At 29.9% G+C, this 25,630-nt stretch overlaps 1 protein-coding gene across 3 annotated transcripts in view; it reads right to left on the bottom strand.

Moving 5' to 3' along the window:
• Mybbp1A (MYB binding protein 1a) overlaps positions 1 to 25,630 on the bottom strand; it is a 148,763-nt gene that overhangs the window by 57,037 nt on the left and 66,096 nt on the right. For all 3 annotated transcript variants that reach the window (XM_085822006.1, XM_085822008.1, XM_085822007.1), the window contains 10 exons: positions 24,614 to 24,684; positions 23,023 to 23,074; positions 22,370 to 22,492; positions 20,541 to 20,750; positions 18,831 to 18,989; positions 17,031 to 17,246; positions 15,973 to 16,021; positions 15,745 to 15,887; positions 12,514 to 12,647; positions 2,136 to 2,307 (listed from right to left, as the gene is read on the bottom strand). In XM_085822006.1, the coding sequence (XP_085678132.1) occupies positions 2,136 to 2,307; positions 12,514 to 12,647; positions 15,745 to 15,887; positions 15,973 to 16,021; positions 17,031 to 17,246; positions 18,831 to 18,989; positions 20,541 to 20,750; positions 22,370 to 22,492; positions 23,023 to 23,074; positions 24,614 to 24,684 (1,329 nt within the window). The remainder of the gene's footprint in view (positions 1 to 2,135; positions 2,308 to 12,513; positions 12,648 to 15,744; positions 15,888 to 15,972; positions 16,022 to 17,030; positions 17,247 to 18,830; positions 18,990 to 20,540; positions 20,751 to 22,369; positions 22,493 to 23,022; positions 23,075 to 24,613; positions 24,685 to 25,630) is intronic.

Genomic DNA, 25,630 nt, shown 5'->3' with positions numbered 1-25,630 from the left:
AATTAAAATTTTTCATTTTATTACTCCAGAAATATCACATATCTACTAATAAATTATTGAAGCAAATGATTTTAGTCTTAATAATCAAAGAAGAAATCCATAAATCATATAACTTTGAAAGTTTTGGATTCTGATTTCTACACAAGGCGTGGTGAATTATATTCTAGATACAGCCATATATATAATCATCAACAAAAATAACTTATACTTCATTTATATAACATGTTTCACAAGCTTAACTTCTGCATTAGAAAATTTTTTCCTGTAACACATTTGCTACATGTTTACTTTTCAATGAGAATGGCTTTAAGGACTTTCATACCTAAATTTGTTCAAAATACTTTTTTTTTAAATAATAGAAAAAATTCTTTCATGGGTTGCATTTAAATGAATTTTTCCCCTACTAGGGGAGAATCTTCAAAAATATTGCATTTTAAAGGCTGCTTTGAATAGTCCCAAAATGAGATTGGAAGATTGTGTTCAACTAAAAATCGAATTAAATGGCACTCAACTTCTACAACATCCATTTCACCTTAAATGAAAAAAAAAAAAAAAATCTTATATTTCTTTCCAGTTTATAGCATTAATTTCTTTATGCCTTTGAGTGAATATGTGCCATTTACAGTCCTCTTTTATACTATGCACAACCAAATTTCTTGTTTTTGTTGCTACTGCAAAGTGCATGATTTGCAGAAATGTTAGAGGCTTTAACCCTTTGAGGGGCGGTATATAAAATAATTTAAATTGTGGTAAAATTTTGCATGAATTATAACTTATGGACCCTAAGGTCATAAAATTGAGGCTTAAAAAAATCTAGAGGGAAATCCTAAATTTAGAGAGTCGGTATATATTTTATACTGACGCCCCTCTAAGACATTTTTTTTTTCCAGTTAGCTGCCAATTGTTAATTTTTGTTTTTTGAATTAATTTTGTGCACTTTTGATGTGCATCTGTAGAGATGGGTGCTTGAATATAGTTATGTAAGTCTAAAGAAAAAAATTTTTTAAATTTCGGTAGAAATTAAAAATTTTAAAAATAAAATGTATGTTTTTATGCACTTAACTAATATGGGCAACCCGGCTGAACATACTTATGTAAAATATGGGTAAAAAGCTTTTGAACTTGATTTAAATTCAATATTATTATTTTATAAAAAAAATTAGTAAATATGACACTGCATGTGTAAATCGTATCATGCTGCAACTGAACTAGTATAATATTGCAAGGAGATACAGTCAAAAGTCGTTAATCCGGACTTGTCAGGACTTCGGCGATTCCGGATTATCGATTTTTCCGGATTATAGATCTATAAACTATTATAATGTATAGGAGAAGCCTGGTGCTGCCATCTGTTGGCAAGGTACCCTCATTAGAAATGCCGGTATATATTATATACCAGTATTAAAAACGTACACATAATCTTCTTTTAATTATCAATTTTGATTGAAATGCAGTAAATATAAAAGGTTCAGCATGTGTACGTCATATATTTACAGATTTTGAATTTTTTCTTTCCCTCCAATAGAATTTATCAATCTTCAAACATGATATCTTGGAACGAGGTAATTAATTTCATAACTGCAAAATATTGAGCATTCATAGGGTGGTGCTGCCATTTAGAATCGAAAGGAAATACTAGAAACTTACGATTATAGCTTTTGGTGTAGAGAAATTAGCATTTTTTCCAAGGTTAAAAAATTGATAAACAAGTTTCAAAGATTTAATGCATGGAAATTCTATAGAATACGAGTCTAAATTTCTGGCTCAACAATTTAACCTCTTATTCTGAACTGGTATAATTCACGAATTTAGAAACTTCCAGTTTAGCCACAACTGACAAGAAACACAAGCTGCATTTTCTCGCCGTAATAAAACCAAATGGAACCTGCAAGTTAAACAAGTCATAACTAGCTAAGTCCCTAACAGTCATTGGAGAAATAAGTTGATTTTGTTTTACATATCATTCTACTTGTTCCCTTTCAGTAAATACAAGTTCCTTTGATATTTTCCATAGATCATATTTTTGAAGGAATTTCCTTAGAAACTATAAAGAATATAGCTGGAGTCATAATTAGCATAATGGTACATTACAAAACATAACAGAAAATGCAAATAATATTTTCTAAACAAATTACCTTCCTTAACTTTGCCATGACTTGAATTGTTGAAACAGCTTTCAGTTGGAGTTGTTTCTGATGTTCACCTGTATGCCCAAATTCATATGCAGCTAAAACAGGTTCAATGCATTGCAAAACTAAATGCATGGGTGGCTCAGATTTTAAATATGTTACAATTAGGTCTAAGCACCTAAAATAATCAAAATACAAGTTTTATTAATGCATCATTAGACTAATTAAAATAAGAAAAGAAATGTCCCATATCATTATGTAATTATTTATTTCTTGAAATTACTAACATGTCAAAAAATTAAAATTTTCACTATTCACATACTTGCCAATCTATGAATTTTCTCAACAAAAAAATTTTTTTAATGATAAAAATACATAAAAAGAAAATGTATTTTTTCACAATAAATTAACTTTAAATAATAATAAAAAACTAGATAAACATTTCTCTGAAGATAACCAGCATGTGCATACATATTTCAAACATTTTCTTATTTCAGTATTATGTAGCTGTTAGAATTGTTTCAATTTTTCTCTCCTTTTAGAACTTTTTCAAAATAATAATAAATATTAACAATGTATTCATCCACACTTTTATTGGTAAAGAAGCTGCCCCTTTTTCAGTTGCTAAATTTAAGAGGTGACAAGTACGGGGCACCTCATAATTTGCAAATCTGAATTTTCTTCTTAAAAAAAATACCATTACTGGCACCATTACTGGCATTTCGATTCCATGAAACATTTTCTAAATAAAGCTGTAGCATTATCCAAAGTATTCAGCGGAAAGTTGTGCTCCAGTAAAAAAGCAGAGAATAGGCATTCTGCATTAATAACTTTTTGGTCCTTTGTTTCCACAGAACTTAATCCCCCCCCCAATATAACTGACATTGTCCTTGTGTACACAAATTTTAAAAACATCAGCCCTTCCACTGTGCAAATCAAAATATTGCAATGACAAAAGGTGAACATCCCACATGTATTAAATTTTCTTGACAAAATAATAGAAATAAAAGCCATCTGTGTATGATTATAGAAATATTCACAAATATTTTAACCTTTTTTTGCAGGAATTGGAAATGTTAGTAATCTATCAAAGTAATGAATAAATGAACCACGACTGCAATTTATAGAGCTTGAATCCAGACACAACAACAAAATATTTAAAGATAAGCATCTGGTGTTCTAGTCATTACAGGTCACAGTTTCTTTCACACTAAGCTGATCAAATCATTATCTGCACACAGCACCATCAATACATTAAAATTCTCTACATATCCTCCCCACATGAATGAAGTTCATCATAACTCAAATTTTCATCTATATGAATATCAAATGAATAACATTCTAATTATTACATATCTAATAAATTAATCTAATGAATATCAAAATTATAATTCAATAACAAATTCACAAAAAGTTAACATAATAAAAAAATAATTTCGTATAAGGTTTGTAAACTTAATAATACAGTACAAAGTCTTTAATCCGGACTCGTCGGAACTTCGGCGATCCCGGATTAGGGGTTTTTCTTGATTATAGTTTATCAATTTAAATCTAATAAGATGGCATGCAGAAATTATAAAATTAAAAGTATGAAACCATAATTTATGAAATAAAGAGCAATTATGATCTAAAGGGTATCAAAATTTACAAAAAAAAAGCTTAATATTTATTTTTTTACTTTATTAAATATTCCTTTTAATAGTTGTTTGAGTTGATTTTTTTTTTTTTTTTTTTTTTTTTTTTTGTGCTAATATTTTCTCTTTAATTCTATAAACAGACATAATTTCTCATTCAGTTCCACTTTTCAAGTCCTGTAATTGGTGTGTTGAGAATACCGACTAACTTGTCATTCAAAATTTTTTTGTTTTCAATAACCTCTTTGTCACTTTCTTCACTTTTGGAAGCGGTACATCGAAACATGCTTTCACTTTGTGATCCTTTTGCAGCTCCAGAATCGGAAACTCTTTTTGACATAATCAAGAGTTCAAGCTTACTTTTTATAAAATTGCTCTAACAGTCTGCAAAAAATAATAAGCCGGATCCAATTAGAAGATAAAGGAACAACGCAATCTGCAACATTAACTGAAATAGATAATTTTAGCCTAGCTTATACCGTCCGTTATACATTAAATGTGCATGCATAAACGTATTATGTGCATGCACAGAAAGTTTGTAGCTTTGAGGTCCGGATTATGGACGCCCGGATGAAAGACTCTGTACTGTAGTCCTTTAAAGTCAATCATAAAGTACTTTAGTCCTATATTTTAAACTGGTATAGGAGTTGAACTAGTCTCCGAGTTGCCCCATCTTTAGTCTTAATTTAATACCATAAGCTCTTGCCATGACCACTTTACTTTGTTTTGTTTATCAGCAAGTGAAAGAACTTTGCATGGAAATGAATACACAACTAAATTTTGCACTGAGTGAAAATGCAGCCATCAGTTGATTAATATGCTTAAACTCTTTTTTATTTAGTTCATCCTTGAAGCTGCTGCTAGAAATTGTCATTTTCTTAGATTCTTCATATTGTGTAATAAGATGGAAACTTTGAAACATTCAATTACAGTTTTTCAGAATTCAAATAATTACAAAACTTCCAATTCTGTTTTTGATTTCTTTTTCTGATGTATCATAAAGCTACCTCTTCCAGAATCAATTTATTAAAATCAGACATAAGAAATTATCGTAAATCCGATACCTTCATTTAAAGTTTCCAGGGATTGAATATTTGTTTTCTATTTCATCATATAATTTTTGAAGAGCTGCTTTTCTGGATCTAGGTTAATCTTTAAAAGACTGGGGAACTTGGAACAGTTTCACTTAAAAATACATATAATCCAAATTCATTTCCACTTCTTTTAGCTGAAATTGTAAAGGGAAACTATTACTGTTTTGAAACTTTTCCTTTAGGTCGCCTTTCTTAGTTTTCAGATAAGAGATTAGGATCTCATTGTATTTGTATTACAGATAATACAAAGAAATTTTTCTCTTTTCTGTTGTCTCTTTTCCCTAAATTAGGGAAACATAAGACAGCGAGATTTTGTAGCTAAATAACTGTCGAATGGTGGAATACTAACTTTTAACTTTGTATTATAATGAAATATGCCTTAACAGCAAATACCTTCTACGTATGCCTAAAATCAGTATACAGTCTAATCAGTTTTTATTTGTTTTCAACAGAATTTGTAGCCACATTTTAGTTAAAAAAATAAGCACCTATAAGCACTTTTCAAGCACATTTTAAGTAAAAAAAAATAAGCACCTATCTAATTACATTATACATAACTGCATAACCTTAAAAGAAAAATTAGACTTGTAATTTAAAATATGAGAAATTCAGTATTTATTAAGAGAGAATGAGCATTACTCAAACCATGGAAAACAATTACATTCTTTTTTTTTTTTTTCCCTCCCAATTTTAAATAACAGTTCAATTTACAGAACTAGTTTACAATGAGAAAAAAAACTATGCAGAGCTATATATATTACAAGATTTAATGATGAAATTTCATTTCAAAATAGAGAAAATAAATAATAATAAGCCATATTTATCATATTTGCTTGGCACATAAAAATAAATACAATTTATTTTTCCACTCATACAAATATTTAAATAACTTAAATCAAAATTCTGAGCATTTTCTAAATTTTCATTGTATAACAGTTTTCTCTTAACAGATACTGCAAGCAAAATAATTTAAGTAAAAATAAGTAAAAAAAGGAATATTTCTGAAATCAGAAGATGGGAAATTACTTCATTCAGTCATCCTTTAACAGTAAAAGCTTAACTAACCGGCATACTCGGAAACTGCCGAATATCTGAAAATTCCGGATAGTGGAGCGTAATTGGTAAAAGTGGGGGTAGATTGTACGGTTCTTTAGATTTTTCAGCTAAATAACGCTTTTGACATTTCAATATGTGCATCATATAAAAAATAGCCCAATGGAACTGAAAAAAAATCTGCTTAGCAAACACAGTAAAACTCTTTTGTCTCTGGAAAATATCGCATACGTTACTGCGCAATACGTGCGTTCTTCCTCACGATATTATGCAATCGGAATCAACAGCTGCCGATATTCAGAGAATAAATAACTAAATAAAGGAAAACACCCCTTTGTTTCGTCATGCGTGCATGTGGCATATTTATCATTGAGCAGGACACATCACGCTCCGCGCGATATCTCTGCCTTACTCATATTGATTAATAAAGAGATTTACCAATCCGGGGTGTTTTTCATTTTAATTTTGAGCAGACTGCGTTAAATTTCTGGAATAGAAACATTTTCCGCTTGGGTTGGTAGACTGCAGAACTTTTAATCCTATTTAATCCAGATTGGAAAGTGACAAAAAAAAGTCCTCCGTTGCTTGCTTTGCTGCAAACTGTAACGGTTTCAATATTGGAGATTTTGCAGAGAAAGGAGAGGACCCTCAACTTCTGTACTGTATAATGCATTGGAAAAAATATATATATATATATTTATTGCAGGTTATGTGAGATATATATATTTTCTCACATAACCTGCAATTCGCATTCATTTTGTTACAAATATTGTGTAACAGCTTATATTTATATATTCAACAAATTCTCTTGTATTTTTTGTATCAACAAATTGTATTTTTTTTTTTTGTGACATTAGTTTTGTTTACCTTTTTCATTAGTATTTTTATTATTTTTTTAATTTATAGATCCCCTCATTTTATCGTAAGTATTTCATTTTTAAACTAGATTATTGTTCGTTGTTCTTAATTGCATTTTTGTGATAAAAGCTTTTTTTTCCCTTTAGCATGTTTTTTTCTTAAATATTCTCTTTCACAAAAAAAAAAAAAAAAAAAAAAAAAAAAAAAAAAAAAAAAAAAAGATTTTATTGATTATATTTTTACTGCATTGCATTGCAATTTGCATGTTTCAAACAGCAATATTAAATACAAAAATCACAATAAAAAGGGGAAATATAAAGAAAAAAATACATTTTTGATGACACTGAAAAATTGGTGAAATTAATATTAATATCACAAAATTTCAAGTGGATTTATTAACTTTATTTATTTATATAGACCCACCACAGGTCGAGTGTTAATATCGATGAACACTGGTAGCTAGACTCAGTTCACATTTTGGTGAACTAGCTGGCTGCATGTGTAACACGAGTACCAACCAAATTTCCTTAAAATGTCCTCCAGGAAGACCCTTCTTCCTTGGGCAGATAGCTCTTTGTACCTTGGTCATTATCCAAATATTTCGAATTTTATTTATACGTAGCGTATTCGGAAACCGTTTCATTGTAGCGCCGTCGCAGTGCTGTGGTAGGCGTCCCGGGCATGCGCACTAGTCTTTCTTGTTCGCTGACTTTCAATTGTCACCATTTTGATTGCTCTATGTTGTGTTTTTAGTTTGCTGTGCACATTCAAAATGTTTAAGACAATTAGTTCTCCCGCTACCTGTGAGATTGGTGCCGTGATTAAATTTTTGAGCGCAAGGAATGTTAAACCGGCCAAAATTTATCGTCAAGTGTCAGAAGTTTACAGTGAATACGCGATAAGTGATGGAATGGTGAGAAAGTGGGTAAGAATGTTTAATGCAGGTCGAACAAATGTCCACGCCAAGGCTCGGAGTGGTCGCCCTTCTGTTGGTTTTTCGATGATTTGGTAAGGAATTCATGAGAACAGACGCTTCACAATGACAACTCTTTCAGAGGCATTTCCACAAATTTCACTTACTGTTTTGTTCGAAATTGTGTCTGACCGCTTGAATTATCGGTATGATGGTATTCCCGATGGTTTCCAAAAATGCTCACTGATGTTCACAAAACAAAGCGACTTGGTAGTGCCCTGACATTTCTCACGCAGTACAGTGATGAGGGAGAAAACTTTTTAAACTAAATTGTGACAGGTGATCAAACTTGGGTGTGTCATTTCACACCAGAATCGAAACAACAATTGATGGAGTGGAGACACATTCATTCTCCGAAAAACCAAAAGTTCAAAGTGACAATGTCATCACAAAAAATCATGTGCACTCTCTTCTGGGATAGGAAAGGCGTTTTGCTTACTGAATTTCTTCCCAGAGGTGAAAACATTAATGCGGCACGATATTGTGAGACTTTAAAAAAACTAAGGCGTGCCATTCAAAACAAACGAAGAGGAATGCTCAGTAAAGGAATTGTGTTGCTCCATGACAATGCTCGGCCCCATACTGCTGGTGTCACTCAATCGTTAATTCGACAGTTTCATTGGGAGCAGTTCGATCACCCGCCGTACAGCTCGCACTTGGCGCCGTCCGACTATCACATGTTCCTGCACATGAAGTGTGAGCTTGGTGGCAAGCGCTTTGGATCTGACGATGACAGGAAAAATGCTGTGGAGTCGTGGTTATCGAAACTGGCGGGAAGTTTCTTTGATGATGGTATACAAAAACTGGTCACCCGCTATGACAAGTGTTTGATCATTGGCGGAAACTATGTTGAAAAATAGTTTAAGGCATGTATTTTCATGTAAAAATAAAATTGGATTCGAAAAAATTGTTTTACTTCCCCCCCCCCAAAACGGTACTTAGTTTACGCATTCGCCTCGTACGTGCGTACAAAGACTGGAATTGTCATAAACAGATAATTATCCTATCATAATAGAGATGCTGTTATGCAGGTCATTTCTGCAGGAATTTAGCTCATATTTTAATTATGCACAAGAATGCGATGTGTACTGAAATTACAAATGTTATTAAAATAGCATTTCTCATTATTATTTCATCACAGTGATGGCAATTTTATTATTAATTTAAAAAAAAGCTTATGCTGAAAAATAATTTAGCATCTCGGTAAAATATGAAATAAGATAAAAGAGATAATATAGATAAAATTAGACAGTATAGATGAATTAGACTGTATGATTATGCAAAATTATGCTAGCACTGTTTGCCTATACGTAAAAATAACATCATTAGAGACTATATTTATTATTATTCATTATGTGCTCTGTTATTAAGCACTACACAGAAAGAGAAGGATGCTTCATGGAAGATGTTTTAAGGGGAACTGGTTCATATGCACATACACATGGAGAAAACCTCGAACATGCCCATGCATCCAGCCCATTCGCCTGGACTTGAATCCAGGACTGAACTACCAGAGTTCAGTAGCTTTTATCTCTCGGCCGCTGATGGGCCTTTATTAAGGACTTTCCGCATGAAACTGCCCCATATGTTCGTTGTACATGTGTAGGTGAAGGAAAAAACAGAAGCTTTATTTAGCTTTAGCAGCAAATAGAACCTTTAAGAACAACCAGTGTATATTGATTTCACTGATATGTCATTAGGTAACATTCAATTGACCAAAGGTATGACCTGACTGTCATCAATACAGGTATAATTTCTTATAAGCAAAAGAATACACATGTACCTATATTTTAATTATTAATACTTATTTTGATTATCTCCTACGAAACAAAGAGTAAATGCTAATTTAATGAGAGATTTTTTTTAAAGTTAAATAATGCTGTAAAACTGTAATTTAACACAATTCCCACAATTTGGATTTGCAAATATTTATAACAAAAGAAATATAGAAAGCAAATATATAAGAGCAATTATTGCTGATCTCATAGGTCTCGACTTAAAGAGGGGAATTAGTCTTTTTCCATAAAATGATCGATAATTGGAATATTATCGTGTTTCGTTTCTTTGGATTTTTGAATAAAACTTCCATGCCAAATGCGAAAAAAATACAATATAATATTTGAATTTAAATCTGTGATTTTCAAATATATATATACACACATAGATATATAGATACGTCTATATATATATATATATATATATATACACACATAGATATATGTATACGTCTCTATATATATACACAGTTATCATATATACATGATATTTACACATATGTACATGTGTATGCTTTTATCTGCATGTGGATATAATATGCATATATCTGTTTGCAAACACATACACAATTAACATACATACATGTTACACATTTGCATTTCTGTTGCATATGTATAGACCATACGCAAATGCATATCAGCATTGTTAGGTTACTTATGTAGAATTCTAGAGACCAAGTCAATCATGTGAAACACAACTGAAATTTTCTGCTTTGAGCTAACATTTCATTGCAGAAGGAAAAAGAAAGGAAATTTACGAAACCCCATAATTTTGAGGCACAAAGGTCATCAGACAAGTGGCAGGGAAACGTTATCACACAATGACTTTCTCTGCACACTAAATGGAAAGAATGGTGGAAAGAATTTCTCTGGCCAAAATTTTGGCCACAGCCGTATTTTTGAGACTCTGCAGCTCTGCCCTATAATTCGGTCACCCGTCCTCTAAGCATTAAGCAACTTATCAAAGTGACAGTTTTATTGTAATTTTTGCTAATCACAGCAAATCCTTGAATTGCATCCAATTAAAAACTATAAACCCCTTAAAGCTTTTCAGGTATGAACATTTTCCAGAATCAGATAAACATGTTTTTGTGAATGGAATTATAAACTGGATCTAAAAATCAAGCCAACTGCTTTAATCACCATAATATTTCGAGAGAGTTTCGGAAGTTTCACTATTTTTGACTGAAAGATTACATTCTACTAATACTGAAAGCACCTTCCAAATTATCAGAATTAGTATTTGGTAATGCTTAGACTTTATTTAGTTTCTTCTTTCAAATACATATAGACTCCAACCTACAGTAAAATTTCTCAGTAGTCAATGTGCAGATGGCATTTTTACAACTTTGAAAACGAGCATATGTTTGGCATATTTGTATATAACGTAAGGCATATTTTTTCACTAACCATTATTGTAATAAATTTAATTGCATTTAACATAAAATCCATATATATAATGAATAATTAAAAATACTTCTTGTAAATTATATGTATATTTAATTAGAAATTTTCCTTTTACTCCTCAAGCAAAAATATCACTAAATATATTATTACTGAAGCAAATATTTTAAATCAACATTATACAGGAAAATCTAGATTATTGAAGCAAATATTTTACATATTGAAGCAATTATATTATAGAAGCAAATATTTTAAGTCACTGAAAATCATACAGGAAAATCAGAATCCACAAATAATATACCTTTATGAGGTTTCTGGATTCTTATTTCTACAGGGAAATAAAATTTTTAAAAAAAATTTAATTTTAGATATACAAGAATAACACACATCAGAAAGTACTTATATTTTATTTGTACATTATAAACGCAAGGCTCAATATGTAGCATGCTTCAGATCTGAATTAAAGAATTTTTTTTAATAACACAATTCTTCATTTGCCTGCAAATTTATCTTTTCAATCAGAACTGCTTCACAAGCTAAATACCATACCTAAAATTTGTTAAAATTCAGCCATTGGTCCTTTTTGTTTTTAGCATTCAAGCCCTGTAACCAGAAAAATAATTCTCACCCTCAAAATGAATGCTGTGTCTTACTTCATACTCCATACTATGAGTGACAAAATGATGAGGTCTTCATAGAATAGATTCTTGGTTATTAGTAATCCAAACAAGTGATGAATAAATGAGATATGACGGCAGTTTATGAAGCTTGAATCCACACACAACAATAAATCATTTATTTTAAAGACTAGCATTTGGCATTCCTGTCATTACAGGCCAGAGTTTCTTTTACACTGAACTGATCAAAACATTCATCAGCCACCCAACAGATATAGTGATTACCATCGCTGACTGTCCTGTCGTGTTGAAGGGCCTGGGTTCGAATCCCGGAGAAGGCATGGATGTTTGTAAATGTACAGTGTCGGTATGGCATGACGTCACTCCAAATATGCGGCAAGCCGAAAGTTTTCTCGTGTGGTTTGTGGAAGGGAAGAAGGGTGAGAAACCCTAGGACCCATGATGATCTTTATCAAAATTGGGGGTGGAACTGAGCTAAATCGCACTGTCACCTGAACGGTGTTCAAGGCTGTTGCCAATGGCAGGCGTATTCTAGTGCTCCTTGCCATGAGAAATTTTGTGGGCTTGGGCTCAGCATAATCAACAACAACAACAACAACATTCATCAAACACTGTATGTGCATAGTGCTATCTATATAATAACATTCTCTACAGTATTTTCAAAGCATTATTGTTTTCTCTTATAAAGCTCAAATTTATTTCTAATTTACTTTCTGCATGATAAAGAGTTAGGTACTTAATATTAATTTTTCTTCTTTATTTTCTTAGTTATCCTTGTATCTACTATTATGTAGCAAAACTTTTTTTTTCTCTTGATTTACATAATGAAATGTAATAAAAGGGATTTAGAAAAAGATTTTAGAAAGGCTATTTACGGTTTGCAGTTATTATTGAACAAAATACCTTACTTAACTACTTTTTATATATTTATTATAACCTAAAATTATATTATTACCTTATCCTAAAAGAATACATTGCTTTATCTTCAGAACTCATATGCGTGTGACCAAGTTTCATGCTACTCTGAAAAGCTTTAGAAAGGGCTTCATCTAGCTGAAACATCTCAGAATCAGTGAGAACAACAGATTCCTGTTAAGAAGAATAAAAAAAAAAAAAAAAAGGGGGGGGGATAAATGTATTTTATAATAAAAATTATACATGCATAGCATTCACAGTATTAGAAAAATTAGTTTCAAGCATGTTACATATACTGTAAAGTTAAACTGAAGAACAAATTTTTTGATTCAGTTTAATTTCAATTATTATTAAAATTCATTATCATATTGAAATAAAAAAACTTACAAAATTATATTAAAAATATAAAAATAATTTTCGAGTGAGACAGAAAAAAAAGATGTTACTTAAAAATTACTTTTTTTACAAAGACAGCAATAAAAAGTTTAAAAAAAATGTCATACTCCACTACAAATGATTTTGAACTAGTGGGAATGGAGTAGGGGGAAATTTCATGAAAAATATAATAATTAGAGATAATAATTGTATGTGAATTGTGAATTTTCCAGTCTTTTTAAGATACTGAGTGAAAATCATTGAACACTAACATTTTATTATATTTTATTCAATATTTTTCACTTTCCTGTACTTATTATGCCTGTTTAGTAATTTCCATTAATTAATTAATTTTTAATTAAATTCACTTTCCTGTACTTATTATGCCTGTTTAGTAATTTCCAGATCACAATTATAAAAGTATAAAATATATACAAAACTGCATTGAAAATTAATAACATTTAAAGAAAAAAATATAATTATTTTCATTTCTGATAGTTAACAACTTAAAAAAGTACAGCAATATTGAGTTTCATGAGACATCTAAAGAAAAAAATATTTTTAATGATTACACAAGCAACATTATAAGCGATTATACATTAAAAAAAATATTTTTCAGTATTTTTATCCTTTTTTCCTCTATAACAAACAGTAATATGTCACTTATAAATTATTTTCTATCTTTATTTTATAACTCATAGCGTGTATCATACATGCATATGTAAGCTGAGACGTTTCGGAATTGGTTCTTTTATTTATCATATGTTTTTTTTTTGGGGGGGGGTTCCTCCAAATGATAGCATTGTATCAAATTGCACATTTCGTAACTTTTTATAAACAGTTCAAAAGAAGAGAAATGCAAATCTATCTTTTATCGGTTTAGGCTCCAAGCATATGATTTGGAAATATTTACATAATAGTCACTGTTCACTCTCTGCCTCTGGATGTGCAATTTTAACATTTGCAACCCCAATGGATTGATGCCAGATGTGCTTTGTTAGCACACTGAAGCGTTTCTATCATAGAAATAAAGAATAGCTAAATGTTTTACCACCATATTGTAACACTTACAATGTTTTATTACTGCTGTTCCTAAGTTTAACATAAAATTCAATTACATCTCTACAAGGGACATCTCCCTCACCTGCCACAATAAAATGTACAACATACTTTCATTCACTGTGACTAAATACTGAAGACTGGCATATTCTGAAATCCTAAATTTTCATAAACCGCAAGTGAAACACCAAAGTTAAAAAAAAAAAAAAAAAAAAAAGTTAGTAAATTGAAGTACACGTACTCAAAAAGTAGTTATAATATTTGCATAAAAATATACTGTTAAATATTGTATAGCATATAAAATAATGAAATGTATAAAATAAAAATTTTAAACTCACAGAACAGTAAGATCTAGAGCAGAAATTCTTTCAGGTAAGTCTCAAAATTGTTTACATTCTAAAGTCATAATTCATATTTGCTTAATTGATGCATATTTTCAGTTATAGAAACTAGAGATGGATGGTCCTCTCTGGAACCGACTCACTTAACTGAGCAAATGATCAGCGCTCTAGCGAAAATGTAATGGCAGTTCTTTAACAGTTCACCGAGAGCTGTTGTTGGAATATGTGGAAAAATTTAATTCTTCTCAACATAAACACTAGCATTCTTCGCTTTATTATTTACCCAAAATGTCTCTGAGCTTTCTTTTAACGTGTGTATGTGTGTATGTATGTATATATGTATGCTTTTAATTTGCTTGTGTTCTATCTAGTATTTAAAAAACAAAACATTAAATAAACCGATGCATCTCAGCAAACCTGAACACCCCTATTTGCAAATGGATGGATTCCCCCCTTCCTCTGACAGTGCAAGGATCCGTTTATGTGGATTGTAGGAACTAGTTCATTTGATTCTCAACTGTTAGAGCTCCGGGTCTAGTCACAGATCTGGGTCCTTTGGAGTTGTGATTATTCATTCTTTCACTGCTTCTGCTCTAACCGCGGATCTGATTCCTATTGAGTCTTCCTTATTCGTTTTTATCACTCCTGCTCTAGCTGCAAATCTGGCTCCTGCGCAGTCTTGATTATTGCTCTTTTCACATCCTCGGAACTGTTCCTTTGAATTTCATTTCGATTCTTTGAATACTATCATAGTATAGCTATGTATATTAGGTAGCACCTTTTTAATGCGATATTACTGTAACATTTATGTAAAATAATAAATTATATTTTTAATTATTTACTTATTTTAAAAACATCTTGTAATCAAGAGCTGTGAATTTCTCTTAATCTTCTTTAGAATTAGTATATATTTAGAAATATAAATCTTTCCATCTAATATATTTTTTCAAGGTTGCAAAACAAAATGTGGACCCTACCAAACAGAGTAACTTCACATCATTTTGTCAAATTCTATGGAAAAAAAAAAAAAAAAAATAATGTTGATATTTTCAGCAGACAATTTCCTGTTCTTTGGGATCTGCTTCCAATCTAAAAAATTATTTTTACACTGTGCTTTGTAGTAGCAACAAAATATCAATTATAGTAATAAAATAATGCAATCTTTAACAAAAGTGAGTTTAGGTTTCATTATTTTTAACATTCAGCATTTTTTGTTCCAGAAATGTATTGTTGTTAGACTAAAGAAATCAGTTAAGAGGAGTGAGCGGTTGAGTTGATAAGAACTGATTCACTTCAGTGAGCAAATGGTTCCGATCTGATCTTTTAAAGGAGCGGTTTTGTCCATCTCTATTAGAAACTGATACTATATTGTACCACATGTTAATTTATTTTCAAAGTCATAATGCTTCTATATAAAAAGTCAGAAAATATTAAAGGCATACAAAACTATCTGCATGCAACATAACATGAAAAATAAAGTAACAAAGGGAACTTACTACATCACTTCCATCAGGTTCAGCAGCAGAACCAAGAGCACTTTTAACTTTTTCTCTGAATTCCTCATCAACTTTGTCAGTGTTACTTACTTCTTCATCACTGCTGCTTTCGGATACAAATTCTATTTCCTCATTTTCTTCTCCTTTAAAAAATAAAATTAGATAAAATAATTATATGTTAAATAATACACAAGCCAATATTTTCCTAACCTAACTACAACAACTTACCAGATTCAATTTCCATCTCTTCTTGGCTTGGATTTTGTGGATTGATAACCTAAAATACAGTAAAAAATAAATAAATGGAAATTTATTTAATAAATGGAAAAGCAAACCATTATTCATGCATACTTAGCGAAATAATTTGAAAGATACAATTTTCACATGCAATGAATATTCAAAATTTTCAAAAATGTTAGCTAGTGTTAAGTTAAAATCAGAAAAACTTTAAATACTTGATTTTTTAACTATGATATTTTTCAATAACTTCTGCAGAAAATTAAATTAATTTAATTGTAAAAATATAAATAGATTGATGTGATGGACATCTTTTATAAAGATTTTACACATAGTTTAGCTCAACTATGAATACAGAAATAGACAATGCAAACACATTGTTTGAAAATCAAATTTGTCGTTAATATCTTAGTTTAATGTTTTTATTTATCTCATTACTCCTGAAAAGAAGACAACCAGCCAGCCAAGGATCAACAACAATAATTAACTAATAAACTACAATTATATTTCTGCAATCAATTTTAACATATTTTAAAAACAACAATGAAATTGTATACTAAATAATGTTTCAGTTTTCTAATGTGATCAACAGAGTGAATAGGGAAATTCTTATTTGTACAGCAATGTCCCTGTATATAAATATCCACATCCTTAATAAGTTTATCTTCGTTAATATCAGAACTTTATGAGTATTCAGACACTTGCATTTGTGCCAAGGTGAAATCGTAAAAATTTATATTTTGGAAAATACTGATTTTCATGATAGTGCCTTGACTTTTATAATAGACACTACTATAAAAGCATCACTTCACATTCACAAACTTCTGGGTTTTTTTCTTTTTTTTAGATATAAATTCAATTCATGAAATAAAAAATTCAGTACATATTATTGAAACATCAATGAAAAAATATTGCTAAAAGTTTCATGAAATATTTGTAAATTAGTCGATATTCTTCACATGCAAAATTATCTCAACATAACTTAGAACATAAAATTGCACTGATGCTTTAAATACATTTCAACATTGCTATATTGGAAGTAAACTTACATCTAGAACTACTTGCAAAGCTTCTTTTGTTATGAAAGGACACAGTAATGGAAACACAGAAATGATGAGTCGATGCACATGATGAGAGGAATTTGATAAGAGAGATAATAGCACATCAACAACAACCCCAATCCATGGAGGTTCATTTTCCTCATCTGCAGTTTGATCTAGCTGCTTTTGAGCTTTCAAAGCTTTCTTGCAGCATATGTTTAATTCCTAAGAAAGAAGAAAAGGACAATAGAAATACTAAATTATGTTCTAACTGAAAAAGGAAATTTTTAAACATATATTTTAAGAAATCAAATAACTTTTCACAAAACTAATGATTTCCTTAGGTGGCTGTGCACATTACATTGCACAATATCCAATAACCTTGCAATTAAAGTAATTCTATTATCAGGGGGAGAATTCTCAGTTATTGTTGCATACAACTGGTGACAAGCAGTAGTTTGATCGGCATTTTCTGATTATCTGTACCTCCATCTAAAAATTGTGCATTTATTGACAACTTTGGAGAGCATTTGCAAACTCACTGTCAGTTAATCTTTCACCATGTATGAAAGGCAACAGAACCTTTCAAAATAGCAGTGCACTACGAATTTCACCCAGCAATCAATAAAATTCAAATTGCAAGAAACAGCAGTAATAAATCATTTATCTTTTTTGAGAAATCATTCTCTTTTGCACTGTTGTTCTCTCCACATACACAGCAATTTCTTTTTCATTTAAAAAATTATCAGAGAATTGCATAAATTTGGTAGTGAACAACATTGGCCATTAGCTACAACTGCTTCATTAATACTTTTTCGACAATTTCCGGTGAGGGTGCAGGTGATTAAAAAGTACTGTTCAATCATTATAGTACATAATCTAAAATCCATTTTTACATTAAAAAGTTGAATGACATAACAGCTAAATCCACCTTCTTCACAGGGCAACCGCTGAATATTGGGGAGGGTGGGAACCACAGAATGTAAAAGAAATAATTAAGGAAACAACAAACGTCATTTTATAAATGTTACTGGTCACTGTCAAGTTGGTCTCTAACCGAGATGTTAGCCATACAGAGTTTAGATGCCAGCTCATTAGAAGATACTATAATGTAGCTTGCAACTTATTAAAAGATGACAATATAGTTAATTTTGCAGACGACTTGAGTACACGAGTCACTCTGAGCAATAAGGGAGAGACAAAACTGTAACGGCATTGTATGTACAAAATTAAATTACAGCTAGGCATATGTTAATGCAGAAGGACATATCATTTAAACATATGGGCAGTTGATAAACTAATAATCAGAAATATAGATATTCATACTGCATTATGTACAGAGTTAAATATAGTCAACAGCACTGAGTATAGAGGGAGTGTGCCGCTGTACTCATATTGCCACAGGAAACTTATGTTGTGGATATGTTTGAGGCAGGCTGGATATGGCTTGAAATGACTCAGGAGGCAGTGGCACAATATGTAATGATTGAGGCAATTTTATTTTGCGCAGATCTGGTACTGCAAATGTTATCGGCCCATACTGACAAGTTTGTAGAAACTGATTTTTTAAGGTGGTACCCTGAAGTCTGTGGGCAGTCAAATATTTGTAATGGTCTGGTGTTCTTATAAATGTTACTAATACAACTATTCAAATAACTATACTATAATATACTATATGACAAATTTATAGTGTATATACTACAAATGATTAACATAATATAACATGCATTACCATAAATCCAATCACATTCAGAAAAAATTACATAACATTTATTATTAGCTTTATAATTAGTTATACAAATATCATACCTCTAAAGCTTCAGGAATATGCTGAGGGTCATGAAACAAGTGAAATCCTAATTGCAAGAGAAGTGTTTGAAAAATTTTAGCTTCATGGATATTTTCTTTCTTGTCTTGTTTAATTAGTTTATGTACTACAGATTTCATGTGTTTCCATGCCTCTTGGATCTGTATTATATAAAGTATTCATAAATTTAAGTAAATTCACACAGTGGGGAAAAAAAAAAAAAAAAAAAAAAAAATTTAGCAACCATAAAAGTTAGTCATTAATTAGCACTGTTATATAACTTCTTATTCGGTATTCCATCCTCTGAATAATACTGAAATACCCTAATATGTGAGCAAAAAAATAATTCTGAGAAGGTAACAGAGAAAAATTCCATGATATCTGAACTCAGAAATAGCATCTAAAGTAATCAGCGTAGTATCTAGATATTACGAGAATGTATAATATTAAGACATAAGAAAACAACAGATTTTGAATTTTACAATTAACAAACACATTTAACAGTCAAAATAATCGTATCATAATTTTAAATTATTCATTGTGTGTTCTACTACGAAGCAATAGGCCATCTGAAAATTTTAACTAAATTAAAATTTTTCATAGGTCCACATATACTAAGAATAAATAAATAAAATTATTTTTAAAATTATGCAAAATTCACATTTATATTGGTTGGTATTAATATAACTTGCCATCAAATGTTTTCAACACATGGAAACTGTCAAATAGTATGAAGCATGATTTCAGAACATAATCATAAGATCTTTGTCTTGATTTTATATAATCCCACTAAATCCTTAATAGGCTTTTTTTTTTGGTTGGGGGGGGGGGTAAAGAAGGATAAATGTCACTTCTCTGCTTTTTCTGCACATTTTCAGAAACTGATTAAAATTTGGAATATGTCTTTTACATAGCAGCATGCAGTGAAGCATTTTCAAAATTACAAAAATCCTGGCATCAAAATGCATGCATTAGTGTACATAACATGGAACTTTATTTGAAAAACAGATAAGCAATAGTGATGAATTGAGCTTATATTTAATTTTTTACATGATATATCTATACTGTGTACCTGTTGATTATGTAACTATACAAAGAGTTCCTTTAAATTTCTGTTGGACTGACTGTTATATATTTAGTATATAATACTTATTATGTTAGAAATTTAAGTAACACAGTTTCTCATAAGTTGTCTTTAATAAATACAGATAAAATATACCTCTTGTACTTATTTTTCTCATTGCATATTTTAACATAACTCATATTTGTCATTAGACTTACCAAGTAGAAAAAAGAAAGTAATAAATTTCATAAATTAAAATATCACACCCTAAATATTTAAATACTGAAGGATGCCTATGCATTATTATTCCAAGTTCTCTAATACATGAATAAATAATTTTAGAGTAAGAAAGAAGGAAAAAGTTTGCCCCTTCCTCTCCTTTAATGTTTATTGCACTTCAAGCAGACACTTAAAAGCAATTTACATATCACAATGGTAGTATGATACCCAAAAGTTCCTATCAATAATTATTTATAAATAACATAAAATTTTCTTCTGCTTAATTGACCAGCATTTAATATTACCTTTTACAATAATGTTACATGAAACTCTTTTCTTTGTTGCCATATAATAATTATAATATAGTTAATATTAAATATATAATTAAAACTGTAGAATGAATTTTTACAAAGGAAATTACAAATTATACCTTTTCAATAGGGAAAGCAGGGGATACATTTTCATTTGCAGCTATAAGTTGATCAGCATACTCAACAAGTGATAAAAGATACTCCAAAAACTGGTGAAGAGGGGTTCGCTGATTTTTTGATGTGTGAGATAGAGAATAGAAAGACTTATAGAAACTACTGACAAAGAACTCTCTCAGCTTGTCTGGAACTGCACCGCATGCATGCTCACACTAAAAGTAAAAATAAAAAACAAATAAAAAATCTTTACTAATTTTACTTGCATTGAAAAAATTCAAATTCTTTTGAAAACTCCACACAAGTCACAGAGTACTACAGCTTTTGGATTAATGATGCACTGTAAATTAACATGAGTTTTGAATGTACCTAAATATTTGAATTTTGGAAACTTCACAAGTCACAGAGCATTGAACACAGCATTTGATAAATCTTTTAGTTAAATTTTACCTCTTGTCAAAAATTTGTTTAAGAACAGGAAGGTTGCAAAAGTACAATGTTATATAATCAGGTTTAATATTGTTTATCAGGGTCAAGTTCTCAAATTACTAGATCATCTTGGTTAGTGCAGGTGATAAATTCCCATACCAATGGCATCTGGGTTTGAATCTTGGGTAAAGCATGGACATTTGACTAGTTTTTATGGTGACACAGGAGCATTTAAAATTTGTCAAACGAAAAGTTCTCTCAAGAAGTTAGTGGCAGGACAAACACAGGAAATCAGGCTATCAGATCATATCTCAAGGGAAATTTTGGTTGAAACTGAAATGAAGTTTAGATAGACAACCCTGGGTTGCTTCATCTAAATTAAATAAGTCTAATCTAACCCTTAAATTTTCAGGAAACAAAGCACAATAAATGTTTGTTCTGAATAAAGTCAAATTTTGAAAATGATAGTCATCATTTGTATCAAAAGGATGCACATATTCCCAAAAATAAAATAAAACACAAGAACTCATAAACCTTAAGAGATCTAAATCATTGCAATAAATTATTTGTGGGACTAAGAAAGAACTACAAGATGCAATATTAGTTAATGGCTATTGCTATTTGATATATTTTACACTGCAAAAGCGTAAAAGATATGCTTTGATTTAAACCAGCGTTTCTCAACCTTTGGACTAACGCGTACCACCTAAACAAAAATTATAAATTTTAGTACAACCATTACAAAGTACTACTGCCACCCCCCTCTTGAACAAAGCTCAGATCAATTTACAAGTGTTAGAGAAAAAACTCAATCAGGATGTTTGGGTTTTAAGTTTTGAATTTAATAGTTAAAAATACTTTGCTTCTTTGCATACCACCTATTTTTCTCTTGTGTACCACCAGTGGTATGCATACCACTGGTTGAGAATCCCCGATTCAAATCATACATACTTTACTAATAAGAAGTGTTAGTATCAATATATTTACATTTCCTCTGTCCACCTAAATTTCATAAAGGGGAATTTATAAATCATTCACAGTATTTGGAGCTTAACATTTGAATTGCTCAAGAGATTCAAACCTGTAAAAATAATATTTAATGCTGTTATATTTTTTCTAACATGTTGTTAAATAAAACTGTGAAGTAGGAATTTTGGAATGGTAAACTGAAATTAAATTTTAAATACATTTTAAAGACCTTTATGAGCAATGTGACAGATGAGGGAAAAAAAATTTTAATATTTTTATTAATACAAAGCTTCTGAAATGCATTTTAATAGTTTAAGGGGTATTAAAAGGTAAAACTGCAAAATGATGCAAACTTATAAAATCATACAGTAAGGGAGATGGGAAATGAAACTGAATTAACACAGCCTTCTGACTAAAATTAAAATAATTAACTTACATGCAATATATCTTCACAAGACACTTTAATATCGAAAAAAGAATGCAAGAATAAAAATTTCATAATGTTCAGTCTCCATTCAATATCACCAATCATTACAGGATGTGACAGCAAATTCCCAATCTAAAATTTAAAGAAAAAACTCAACTTTTGAAATAAAATAAATAAATAAATAAAGTTTTAGAAATTGCAAATTACATTATTTCATAATTTCTGCACCTTTTATTCATTACAGATATTAATATTTTACCTATTGTTTCATTGAAAAACAGACTAGCATAATACCAAAAAAAGTTTTTATTCAATGAAAATTTTATGCTGTTAATCATAAAAAGTGTATATTATTTAAATTAGTCTAATTTAAGCATTTATTTTTGTGATAAGAATTCAAATTTTTAATGTAAAACAAAACACAGCCACTACTTAAAAACAGACACATATTAATTAGTCAGAAAATGAGCCTTAAATGATACTAGGGAGAAAAGTAATTAGCAAAATTTATTTCAGTTTTCCTCTTCTCTTTCATTTAATAAGCATAAAAATACTTCACTGATAGTGAAACTGTTAAGTAAAATGTCACCAAAAACAGCTTCAATATCATAAAAATTCAAAAGTATCATAAAAATTATTAATTATTGTTAAAAATCACTTACTTGTACTACTGCATAGAAATATTTAGAACTTGCAACGCTTTCCCCTTCAATGCTATAAAAAATACGACATCATACTATCATGCAAAAGAGAAAACAAATAGCTATTAAAAATTAATGGAAGATATGCACAGTATATAAGGCTTGCTCATTGATATTACATTTAAAGGCTATTTAAACTTCTGATACTTTTCTTTCAGTTACATTGAATTTCTACCAATACGTATTTTTTTAGTTTCTCAAAATTTTCTAAACAATACTTAACAAGAAGGATATTCATTAAATTCAGTCACAGTACCCTTGAGTCTGCATAGCAATATTATTTTATTTCTATTGTGAATGAAATCACATATAATTTTTCAGTTAACAGGCTGAATTTGGCTTACAGTATTTTAAAAAGACTATGGGCTACAGTCTCAAAACTGCCTATTTTGCTACCAAATTCTGAAAGAGGAAAAAGAAAACCTCTAAAATGAAGAAATTTAAATAATTTTTATATGTATTTAAATGAGATTGCCATAGTTTCATAAATTGTCCTGAATATATTAATGCAAACTGCTAATTAATAATATATTAAACAGAAGAGAATTTTAAAATGTCTCTTAATGGGCAAAATAAAATATAGAGTACTGATAATTCCATCCTTTAGTTTTCAAAAACTAAATTGTAATTAGATGGATTTTTCATGTTTTGTTTTTTAAAAATATGCATAATGTATACAAGAGCCAACTCTTATAAAGTTTCTGAAAAAAATGGCAACCCTGAGAACTGCTCCAAATTTTAATTTGGAGCAGTTCTCAGGGTTGCCATTTTTTTAAAGATTTTGTATATTGTAAGCATTTAATATAACATATGAAAATTACTACATATGCGGGAAATGGTGATGCAACTGTAACTTTATTATGTAACTTTCACGTACTATATCTAGATGAGCAGGCAGACAAGACGTTAATGAAGAATGAAGACATGGTGTAACATTATTTTTTCTTTTCTTTTCATTTCGATTTATGTAACTAAATCGTACTTTAGTAATAACTCGTTGAGTTTTAGTTATGATCATTAGTGATGTTTCTCATGTATATATATATATATATGGATGCTGCTGCACAAGTGTTGAGGGGAATGTGAGAATTTTAGGAAAATTATGAAGAGGAGAGGAGGAAAATCTTGAGAATCTAATTATAGGACATTCTTTATTTCTATGAATACATTTTACAAGAAAAAGAAAATTTAATGATAACAAATAAACAATATTTATTCACTGTGAATTTAGTTTAAGATAAGGATTCGGATGTTATCTTTTCAGAAACAGCCATCAAGTTGCCTTTATCATTCATGAAAATAAGCAGATGGAATATATCTTTGAAATGCTGATAAATTTCCACTAAATTTTCATGCACTGCACAAATATGTATTGATTTTGTATTAAATAATATCCTATTACAAAATTTATAAAAAGGAGAGAAAAACAATAGTGTGAAAACAAACAAAAAAAATGATATCAGATCATTTTATACAATTAAAATTAATGTTAAAGTGTTAATATGAAACAAACATTTTCTTGAAATAAAATGCATTGAATTAATAAACATACTTTTCATTTTCTTGATTCAAAACAACAGTTTTTAATAGTTCACAAAACTCCTTGACTGCTTCAGGTAGAAGCTGCAAATATATGTAAATGTTTTATTCGGAAAAGCTTCCACGAAAAGATTGTAAATACATTTATCAATCACAAATACACACACAAGAAAACTTCTTACACCAAAAATATGTATGCATTGTGATATACTTTTATATTTCCTTACTTTCTTTGCATTATATAGCATAAGGCAGAAGTTACGTACCAGTGACTTATATAATCAGGTGTAATTGATAACATATAAAGTGTAAGGACTGCATTTTATTTTTAAAAATGTGTATTTTATTATTAATTTTGTTTATTACTTATATTTATGTATTTAGTTTCACTGTGCATTACTAAGTTAAAATGGTCCTCTGTCAGCATACTTTCAGGCATATATTTTTAAAATGTTTTAAGTAATATCATATAAGAAATAGTATATGGTGGAAAATAAACCAATCACATTGAATTTAAAGAAATTCTGAAGATATTACAGATGTTAAAAAAAAATGAATTTTCTTCTGGGAAGTCCTATTTTTTTTAAAGATTTTTAATACAGAAAAAGTTAAGTAAGCTTATACGTTAACATAAATGATCTATAGTTAATTACAAAACCACTCTGAAATACTGAGACTTCTTACATTCATTAATCACAACAGCTTTTTTTCTTACCTGTACCATTTATACAGGCAAGAAATAGCAAGCCAATTTTACAATTTTTTAACTATGTCATTTCTCATTTTGGAATGCAAAGATTTTGATGGGAAGAAATATGAGGCAGAAAAAATACCTTGCCTCATCAATACTAGAAAAATCTAAATGCTGCTTGGCATATTTTATCAAGAATGGTTGCTTCAGAATCAGAAGTCAGACTTACCATACTGCTGATGGCAAGTGATATCACATCAGTTTTTAAATTTGCTGATATATTCCAAGCAAACTTGTAAGTCCAGCTAAAAGTGTCCTGTTTGAACCATGAAAAGCAGT

The sequence above is a fragment of the Stegodyphus dumicola genome, chromosome 8 (assembly GCF_044657685.1).
Source record: "Stegodyphus dumicola isolate Sdum_Otavi_A_Nest chromosome 8, ASM4465768v1".
In the NCBI taxonomy this organism is placed as follows: domain Eukaryota; kingdom Metazoa; phylum Arthropoda; class Arachnida; order Araneae; family Eresidae; genus Stegodyphus; species Stegodyphus dumicola.
Note: the sequence above shows the minus strand (reverse complement) of the source record. Positions and strands in the feature narration are given on the sequence as shown.